The sequence below is a fragment of the Puma concolor genome, chromosome D4 (genome assembly GCF_028749965.1).
Source record: "Puma concolor isolate L17-30 chromosome D4, mPumCon1.1.hap2, whole genome shotgun sequence".
In the NCBI taxonomy this organism is placed as follows: domain Eukaryota; kingdom Metazoa; phylum Chordata; class Mammalia; order Carnivora; family Felidae; genus Puma; species Puma concolor.
In genome coordinates, this window is record NC_141679.1 from 60,599,711 (window position 1) to 60,610,503 (window position 10,793).

General features: G+C 47.0%; 1 protein-coding gene across 1 annotated transcript in view; it reads left to right on the forward strand.

The window, feature by feature from the left end:
• The window catches only part of CCDC180 (coiled-coil domain containing 180), a 65,327-nt gene extending 55,178 nt beyond the window's left edge, over positions 1-10,149 (forward strand). Inside the window, exons 35-38 of the mRNA XM_086683553.1 lie at positions 638-749; positions 4,143-4,248; positions 5,025-5,160; positions 6,311-10,149. Of these exons, the coding sequence (XP_086539679.1) occupies positions 638-749; positions 4,143-4,248; positions 5,025-5,160; positions 6,311-6,442 (486 nt within the window). The 3' untranslated portion in view covers positions 6,443-10,149. The remainder of the gene's footprint in view (positions 1-637; positions 750-4,142; positions 4,249-5,024; positions 5,161-6,310) is intronic.
• Positions 10,150-10,793: the final 644 nt, after the last annotated feature.

Sequence of the window (10,793 nt, forward strand, 5' to 3'; positions counted from 1 at the left end):
GGTACCCTGGCCAAAGGGGTCATGAAAGCCAGCAGGTTTCATAGAGCTGGCTGGTCATTACTGGCTGGCTTAACTTGCATCTTTTGATTTCTAAATGAATTAATTACAAAATTACTAATGAGAACTTTTTTCAAGACGCACATCTATGCATTTTGTGTTTAGTGAATAACCTCTGGGTGTTCCTTGGCCACCTCTTTTTTTTTTAATGTTTCTTTATTTTTGAGAGAGAGAGAGAGAGAGAGAGAGAGAGAGAGAGAGAAAGCAAGTGGGGGAGGGGCAGAGAAGAGGGAGACACAGAATCCGAAGCAGGCTCTAGCCTCTGTGCTGTCAGCCCAGAGCCCGATGCGGGGCTTGAACTCACAAACTGTGAGATCATGACCAGAGCCGAAGTCAGATGTTTAACTGACTGAGCCACGCAGGCGCCCAGCTTGACCAGTTCTAAACCATTTCCTATCTTTGAGCCCAGTCAGCTCTTGGGAGAGGCCTCTTGGCTGAGGACCAGATGCCACTTAACTCAGACATAGTTGACTCATGGCTTTGGTCTCGTCTCACCTGCCAGCTCCCCAAGTCCTCCCTCAGCTGGCCTTGGGGGCAGACCCCTCTCCTTGCAGCCGCAGACTCCCCATGTTCCCTGCAGGAATTCACCAGGAAGTACGGCCGGTTTTTCATAGCCAGCCTGGCCACCTTCACCGAGAAGTTCCTGCTGCAGTTAGATGAAGTGGTCACCATCGACGATGTCCGGGTTGCAAGTAAGTGGTGCCGTGGACCTTGTGCCTGAGCCCCAGGGGTGGGGGTGAGGTGGAGGCAGATGGGCCCAGGGCATCTGCTTTTCCCCAGCTCACTGGAATGAAACCAGATTCTCTAACGAGAGGACTGATGGTTTTTGGTTTTCGTTAACAGTAAGGTGTTGTTGTTTTTTTAATGAAAAAAGTAAATCCCAAATGGGTCAAAAATTATATGTAAAAAAATAACCCTAATAGTAAATATTTTCTTAATCTTGGAGTAGGGACAGCTTCCCTAAGTAGGAGATGAGAGCCAGAAGCTGTGAAGGCGATGGCTGGCACTCCTCCATGGCCAAAATAAAAACGAAGAAAAATGTCAAAAACTTGAAAGAAAAACCACAACTGGACAAATGTTCCTAACAGGCTATATATAGGCCAGAAAAAGACCTAACCTCCCCCATGGTAGAGGTTACATTTCTAAAAAGAGGCAAAGGACAAACACATGCAATGCAAAAGAGAAGCAGTTCATATGTCCAGTGAGTATAAAAGATGCTTGACCTCACTGAGGATGAATAATGAGAATGTAAACACTATTAAGATATCATTTTTCACCAACAGCCTGGCAAGGTTTGCAAATTGAGTGACACCCAACCCTGGTGAGAATGTCAGAAAGCCCAGGTACCACAGAGACCCCTGGAGAGGTGTACATCAATATCCCTGTCTTGGAGAGCCCTCTGTCAGCACCTGTCAAAATTCAGACGGTGTATACCTTTTACCCGGCAGTTCTAACACTAGGAATGTATCTGACAGAAATACTTACACAATTTTTCCAAAGATATCTTTCCAAGCATATTCATCACAGCACCATTTGATGTTGCAAAGAACTGGAAACAACACTAACATCCACGTGTAGGTGATTGGATCAGTAAATTATGGTCCCGATGTACAAGTGCATACTGGGCAGCCGTTAAAGGGGGTCAGTGTGTCTATGCGTGCCAGTGTGCAGAGTCAGGAAGGAATACTGTTATGGGAAAAAGCAAGTTCACAATTAGTACTTATCTATGATACCATTTTTTTAAAAAAGTGCATATGTGATATAAACATATATTCACATATATGTATGTGAATCTGTGTGAGGGACAGACACAGAATGAGAAAGACAGAGCCTGAGGGACAGGTCCCACACTGTTGACAATGATCACCCCTGGTGGGTGGAATGGTGACAGACTCCTAAATTTTTTTCTTTTCCCCCGTTAGGTGATGTTTAAACTTTTTCTAACGTGTGTTTTGCTTTTATAACTATATAAAGATTAACATTTTTTTATTTTGTTTATTTTTGAAAGAGAAAGAGAGACAGAGACAGAGCATGAGCAGGGGAGGAGTCAGAGAAGGAGAGCGACACAGAATCTGAAGCAGGCTGAGACTGTGAGCTGTCAGCACAGAGCCTGATGCCAGACTCGAACTTATGAACTGCGAGATCATGACCTGAGCTGAAGTCTGACGCTTAACCGATTGAGCCTTCCAGGCACCCCAAGGTTTAAATCATATAGTAAATGTTATCCATTTACTTACCTAGTGAGTAATTAAAATATATTACTTTTATTTTTAAGAGCTTTTGGGATCCCTGGATGGCTCAGCTGATTGAGTGTCTGACTCTCGATTTTGGCTCAGGTCGTAATCTTATGGTTTGATCAATCAAGTCCCATATCAGGCTCCATTCTGAGCATGGAGCCAGCTTAACCGTCTCTCCCTTTCCCTCTACCCCTCCCCGACTTGCTCACACGTGCACTCTCAAAAGTTTTTTTTTTTTAACGTTTATTTATTTTTTTTGGGACAGAGAGAGACAGAGCATGAACGGGGGAGGGGCAGAGAGAGAGGGAGACACAGAATCAGAAACAGGCTCCAGGCTCTGAGCCATCAGCCCAGAGCCCGACGCGGGGCTCGAACTCACGGACCGCGAGATCGTGACCTGGCTGAAGTCGGACGCTTAACCGACTGCGCCACCCAGGCGCCCCAAAAGTTTTTATTACAAAGACAATTCATTGTAAAAATTAAAAACTTGGGGTGCCTAGGTGGCTCAGTTGGTTAAGCGTCTGACTTTGGCTCAAGTCATGGTCTCACAATTCGTGGGTTCAAGCCCTGCATCACGCTCTGTGCTGGCAGCTCTGAGCCTGGAGACTGCTTCGGATTCTGTGTCTCCCTCTCTCTCGGCCCCTCCCTTGCTTGATCACTCTCTCTCTCTCAAAATAAATAAAAACATTTAAAAATATATTTTTAATTAAAAACTCAATCTTAATTACAAAGAAAGGGAAGAACACAGTCCTTCTACTCAGAACTAAGTGCCCTTAATGTTTGCTGTCCCATCTTTCCAGTCCTTTCCTTTTGGGCACAGACCTCAGTGTGTGTGTGTGTGTGTGTGTGTGTGTGTGTGTGTGTGTGTGTTACAGGGTGTGTGCTCTTCCATGACCTAATTCGCCCTTGGGTGGACATTGGCCAAGCCAGTCAATCATCTTCTTGAGCATTTTCACTTGCTGTGCATTGCACTTTATTCATTAGTCCCCTGCTGTTGAACGTGGGGCCATTTCCAATTTTTCACTCCTATAATTGTGCTGAAGGGAACATCTTCATCCTTATATCTCTATTCTGGGGCAGTAGGTTCCTGGAAGTGGACTTTTTGGGTCCCAATGTATATGCATTTTGAGGTAGTGGTCATTTTCCCATATTGGAAGTCTCTGTGTCCAGTGCAGGCCTTGTTTGGGAAAGCAGGGCCTGCAGAGGCACTAGAGATGAGGCCTGAAGGAGGCTGGGCAGAGCAGGCAGCAGGGAAGCCACTCTTGGTAATTTGGAAGGAACCATGGAGCTGGAAGAGCCCCGTACCAGTCACAGGGAGGCCTCTCCTGCTGTAACTCCGGCTTCTGGGCCAAGCAGCCTGGCCCTGTCCTCCCTGGCAGATCGGGGCAGCTCCTGCCTGCTGACTGTCACTCGGCTGCTGCAGCCCCATCAGGAAGGCACTTGAAAGGACAGGTCAGTGAGCCAGATATCAGAGGGACAACATTGAATGTGTTTGCCCCAGGGATAGTTCAGAACCCATTTGAGCTAGTATAAGCCAAAGAGGGGTCTATAAAGCTTATTTGGAGGCTTGTGGAAGCTGTGTGAAGGTCAGAGCGTCGGGCTCTGGGCTTTGGAGCTGGGAAGACCGCCTAAATCACACCTCCCATCACCAGCCCCCCCACCCCCCCTGGGCCTTCAGATATGGTGCTTTCAGCTTCTCTGTGGGACTGGGCTCTGCCTCCCACTGGACACTCCAAGTCGGGAGGAAGGGAGCAAGCCCTCATCCCTCTAAACGTAGGGTCGGGGGAAATCCCCTTGATCTCAGCCCGTGTGTGAGGCTATGGTCATAACCTGTCTTTTGCCTGCCAGGGATGGAGCCTACCAAACAGAAAACATCAATCCTCATACGGAGGAAACTCGCTAGGCTTTCCCTGAAGGAAGAAAGTGAGAAGCCCCTGATTGAGCGGGGGAGCAGGTAAGAGCCAAGAGCATTAAAGAATACCACCAATGGCTGAGTTTGCTGGAGCACGAGGCAGCGGCATAGTCAGGGGCAACTGGAAGCCTTGGAAAGGCATTATGTTCTAAGCCTCAGTTTCCTTGCCTGTGAAATGGGCATGGAAGCCCACCTTCTGTGGTATTACAAAGAGAAAGTTTAATGAGATTGTACTTAGAGTGCCCCTGGCACACAGTTAAGAGCTCACCAGCTATTAGTTCCTTTGATACGGACCCACAAAGGGGCCCCCAAAGAAAGGGAGGCCCATCCCAGTATGGGGCACATTCTTGAGTCACTGGTCGCACTGTGGAGCGCTGCATGTGTGATAAGAACTGTCAAAGTCCTTGTTCTCTGTGCCCCAAGAATGTGACTCTGGAAGAGGAAGTAAGGTGGTGATTTGCCCAACACACTAGGAAAAATGGGCCAGGAATAGGTGACTGCCACCTGGCTGGCCCACTGCTGAGGAAACTGAGGCCTGCAAAAGGGAGACAACTAGAAGTGCAGCATTCCTCTCTCCCGTGCAGAACCCAAGACCGGCTACACACATGGATTCAGTGTGAAAGTAGGAAAAAGAACTTGAAGAAACTTAATGTTAAATGCTCAGTAAGGTTTTTCTTTTAAGGAAGACATTTAAAACATGATCTTTTAAAAAATAAAAAAAGGCAAAGATATGCCAAACGTTTCCACCGGGATTGGAGGGTGCACTGTGAAGGATGATGACAAGCATGTCAGACTTTTACATGCATGTTTATTTGTAGGAAGTGGCCAGGAATCAAACCCACTGAGGTCACCATCCAAAACAAGATTCTCCTCCGGAAAACATCATCCATCATCACCACCAAAACGACCCTGGGCCACCTGGCGGCTGTGGAAGCCCGAGATGCCGTCTACCTGGTGAGTCGAGAGACAGGGTGCAGATGGGCATGTCCTAGGGAGCACAGGGCAGCTCAGTTTGGCTGCCTTGGGAAGAAGGGAGCTTCCCGTCCCAAGGTGCCCTCATGTTTGGCCCATGGGGAAGGTGACCCCTGCCAGGGGGCCCCAGAGCACAGTGTCAACACTCAAGACAGTTAATGTTCACAGACCCATGTTCGTGGGTCATGTCCAATCCCAGTGATAGTGTGGGTCTGATGGCATGAGCCCCAGTGCCAGGGGGAGCCCAGCTGAGGGACACCCCACCCAGACTGAGGGGTGAAGGAAGACCTCTGGAAGAACAGTTGAGTCAGAGTGAGGGGACAGAGTAGTAAGAGGCACAGAGGCCATGGGAGCAGTGGGAGGCAGTGGGTAGAGCAGCTGGCAGTTACTGAGCACCTGCCATGCTTCTCTCAACATGAGGCATCTCACTGACTCCTCATAATGGCCCCATGATGGAAAGAATTGTCCACCTAGTACTGATGAGGACATTGAAGCTTAAAGAAATGTGTCCCCCTCGTGCTGCTATGAAGTAACAAAGGCAGGATTTGAGCCCAGTGCCTATTAGTCACCCCTGGGGCCTGTCTAAAGAGGAGGCTGCATCCAGATGCTGCCTGTGGCAGTGTTGGTCCTGGTGCCGAGAGAGAAATCTTGTCCTGCCCAGGGTACAAGATAGGCTGACCCCACTGGGGGAGAGCCCACGCCCTTCCCTGGCCACTATGCCAAGCTTGGGCAGAGGGGACACCTCTGTCGAGTTCAGTAAGGGCTCAAGGTGTGGAGGGATCAGCCTTACATGGAAACCAAGTCCCCTGAGCTCCAAGGAAGCCATAGTGCGGGATGGCAGTTAGGAATGGTGCAGAGTCCAGAATCATGGGGATGGGTCCTTGTCCCTGCTCAGCCTCTTTCTAATTGGGTGACCCCAGGCAAGATTCTGAGCCTCAGTTTCCCCATCTATAAAACGACTGGACCTGCCGAATGGGTTGCTGGACAGATTACATGAGAAGTGATTTCTGGAACCCTTGTCAGTGTCTGGAGTAGGTTAAAAACCACCCGCCAGTGGGGTATTGCATTCCTGTAGGTCCCAGAGTCCAAAAGTCCCTCCTCATCTGGCCTCCTCCTGCTGGTTTGCTCCCAGAAATATTTAGCATTATTTGAAGAGGAGTTGAAGAAGATCCAGGATGACAACACATTGCAGGTGAAGGAGGCTCAGCGCTGGAAGGACAGCTGGAAGCGCTCCGTGGATACCATCCAGGGCCTGTACTTGTGACACCCTCAACCCACCCCACATAAAGGTTCATTTTTTATGGACTCCTTCTCTATCCATCTGTCCGCCCATCCATCCATCCATCCGTTCATCCATCCCTGCTCTATACCCAGCACAGTAGCTTCATCAGTGACCAGGACATGGTGTGGTCCCTGCCCACGTGGATGGGTAAGGAGGACAGAGGTTAAAGGGGGTTCCATGTGGTTATCAGGGTTGGTGGGTCACAGGATTGGGCCACTTAAAATAGAGACCAGTAATTCAGAGGACATAATTCCAATAGGCATGCTTGGCACTTCATCTTGGAAAATGAAATAATAAAATTATCTGGGCATGGGTATATTTACATTAACAAAGTGTAAGATAATTGCAACCATGCAACCCACAAAGAATTCATCCAGTCTTGATTGGGTATCTGCCTGGCAACTTGCCTGACCAAATTATAGCATTTTGAGGAAAATCTTCCAGGACTCCTTAATTTTCCTAGGGGCCCCTTAAATCTTGTGAGACTCAGATCCTTCCCTCTGGAAGCCTCCATCTTGCATCTTCCTTGCTGATTTTCTCTTCCTTGATTAAATGGCCTAACCACGCCAGATCTCATTTGTTAGTAGCTTTTTGTGGCACTTGGATGGACTGCTTGCATTCCTTCCTTGATTTCATCAACTCCTGTTCCTTTTACCTGGTTTGCATTTTGACTTTGCATCAGTTTGGATTTTCCTATGCTTTACCTGTTTTAATGACTTGTTGAGGTAGGCTTTTGCTCCCATTTACAGATGTGGAAACTTAAGTTCAGAAGGTCAAGACAACCTCCTCAAAGGTATACAGCCAGTATAGCGCCTCAGCATACTTTTTGGTTCCCCAAAAGTGGACAAAGACTTGGGGGCAAGCCATTGTTTTGGGATGATCCCAAGAAGCATGAATGAGGTCATGGGGAAGGGGAGCCTGGAAGAAGCCTTGGCCTTGCTCTGGGCCCCTTCTAACCCTCCTCCACACACACCAGACACATCTGTCCTCCTCACCTGTCCCCCACCCTGCATTGCCTGCCCCCTGGCCTGTCGTTGACCTACCTCCTGACCTGTTTTCCTGTAGCCACTGTCCACACCAGGGACTGTGGGCTCATTGTAGTTCCAGGTGCTCACAGAAGTGGACTGCAAGACCCCAGTCCTTCTCTCAAAGCTACCCTTGGAACCTTAGGGACTTCCCTATCGAGCAGGTAGTTAGGGAAATGGATGCCACTGCCCCATGATAGAGCTGCCTCCAACCTCTTTCCATTCTCCCTCTTGTAAGTTCTCCCATGTCTGCTCTTTCTTGACCATGCCTCCATGTTCCCCACCCGAGAAGTCAGTGTGAGTGAATGTGCCTGAGCACATGTGAGGATGTGGAGAGGAAAATGACCTCCACAATGGAGAGGAGGTGGGCAGGGGCCCCCTGGCATCCTAGAGTTTCTCATCACCAAGTAAACTCTTTCAGGATGTGTTGAGCCCTGGCCTACAAGGCCAAAGCCCTTCCTTATCCTCTGGACTCTGCCCACCTCCTGGGCCCCAGACTGGTCCTTGACTCACTCTTGGCCTCAGTTTCCTAATTGTGCAATAAAAGCCTGATACAGAACCACATAAGTGGATGCTCAGTGAGGTCCAGCTCCTTCAAAACAGGTTGGAGTGTTGAGATGGAGTGATATGGGTACAGAAAGGAACACAGTGTATGGTAGCCAGGCTTTGTGTCCATGGCCAGGCACACACAAGGGGTCCTGGGGAAGACCCAAGAAGAGTGCATACACGAGCCCGCAAGCTGATGTGTACGCATGTACATTGTACTAGTAGCTCCACACATGAGGTTGGTCTCCTTCAGCCAGCTCTGTGCACCCCACAGCTGCTGAGGCCTGGGTCATATGTTCACCACTGGACCCAGCAAGGGCTGTCAGTCTCAGCCACTAGGATGAAGGGTGGGGAAGGGGCAGTTCCCTAAAGAAACACTAATGTCCTGTTCCCAACAGAAGAGGGCATGAATGTCAGCCAGGAAGAAGCACCAAGTCTCAGAATCATACAAGCTGCCTGCATACCTGTCTCTGCCACTATGCACAAAGGGCTGTGTCCCAGAGAAAGGGCCTATCTTGTACAAGGTCACATAGTGATTCAATGGCAAAGCTCCTATATTTGCCTATGTATAGTAGAAAATCCAGTAGAAAAATAATGTGGCACAAACAAAGAGATTTCTATCTCTTTCACATAAAAGAGCTCTTTTTTCTGTTGTGGGACAACTCCAGTGACCCCCACCCCAGGCAACTGGACGATAGCACTGACTTATTTGTGACTTACTGACAATAACCAGAGAAAATCACTTATGTTCCAGAAGAGGGGCCGTCCTCTTAACCTGCCCTTTTCTGTATTCACAAAACTTTCCTACAACCCCTATGGTGGAGGATATTTGCTAATAAAACAAACCAAAGACAAAAGCAAACCCCCCAAACCCAAAAAAGCTCTAGAGGCAGGCCGTCCTTATTGGTCCTGGACTGCTCATCGTGGAAGACCACAGGTCATCTGTCCTTCCCCAGCATCTCAGCATGTGGTTTCTATCATCAAGGCTGTCCATGGTCCAGGTCTACACTTGAGACTGCAGGCAGGAGAAAAGAAGGAGGGAAAAGAGGCCCTCCCAGCTGTATCTGTCCCATCTGACCAGCCTCCCCAAAGTCCCCCATCATACTCTGTTCACATGTCATTGACCTAAACTTTGGTCACTCTTAGCTGTCAGAGAGGTTAAGAACTTTAGTCTTTTCATTTGTTGAATTGCTGCCCAAATCAAAACTGGTTTTTAAGCAAAGTGGGAATGAAAATGTGGAAACTACCAGTGCTCTTTCCTACACAGAACTTCAAGATGAAGAGGAGAGGGGGTTATTTCCAGGTGCGTGGGGCATCCACAGCCTCTCTTTCCTTGGTGTTCACTCATTCACAGAGAGAACAAAAAGTCTGTTCTAAACCAGTGTGTGAGTGGGATTGTGTTGATTTTTATCTGCTTGTCCCTTATAAGAAGACCTCAGAAAACCCTCTTCTATTTCATAAATGAGGTGGAGAGAGGTGGGGTTGTGAAGTCTTGTAGGCAAGCAACATGTTCCTAAAAAGCTGAGTCAAAATCATATGTCTGTAAGTCAAAGAATAGAATCTGTTGACCCCACCATGTTTGACCCTCATGGTGAATACTAGGAAAAATAATACGCAGAAAATAAAACTAATAGTAGTTAAAACTTCTCGTGGCAAAGTTTATCATGGACTAAAGATTAATGGAAGAAAAACTACATTTGGAAAACATTTTGATATGCATAATTTTAATTATTATTAAAAATAATAATCCCTAGGGATGACTGGGTGGCTCAGTCAGTTAAGTGTCTGACTTTGGCTCAGGTCATGATCTCAAGGTTCCTGTGTTCGAGCCCCACGTAGAGCTCTGTGCTGACAGTGTGGAACCTGGAGCCTGCTTTGGATTTTGTGTTTTCCTCTTTCTCTTCCCCTCCCCTGCTCACACTCTGTCTCTCTGTCTCTCTCTCTCAAAAATAAATAAACATTAAAAAAATTTTTAAAAATAATAATCCCTAAAATTTACAATAGCAGAATCTATAATCAGTAAATTATGATATGAACCCCAAATCAACTTACATAAAAAGTAATTGATCCTGTCATAAATAATTGCAATGAATTAATAATAAAAGTAGATAAACTACAGTTGACTTTCTGTGCTATGTATATTTCTCAAATATTATCTCATTTAAACTTTTTAATACTTAATTGACTTCATATTTTAGAGCAGTTTTAGGTTTATAGAAAAGCTGAGCAAGGAACACCAGTTTCCCATATATCCCATCCCCTGCCTCCACAGTTTACTCTATTTTTAACATCCTATAGTAGTGTGATTCATTTATTAAAATTTACGGACCAACTAAAGTCCATAGTTTACATTAGGTTTCAGTCTTTGTGTTACATGGTTTATGAATTTTGACAGATGCTTTAGTGCCATGTATCCACCATTATAGTATCATGCAGAACAGTTGTACAACCAACCCTCAGGCCCCATGTTCCACCCATTCTTTCCTCTCTTCCTCTCCCAATCACTGACAACTATTGATCTTTTTACCCTGTCTATAGTTTTGCCCTTTCCAGAATGTCAAATGGTTGGAATCATACAGTATGTAGCCTTTCAGACTGGCTTCTTTCATTTAGCAATATGTATTTAAAGTTCCTCCATGTACCCTATGACCCAGCAATAGCACTGCTAGGAATTTACCCAAGGGATGCAGGAGTACTGATGCACAGGGGCACTTGTACCCCAATGTTTATAGCAGCACTCTCAACAATAGCCAAATTATGGA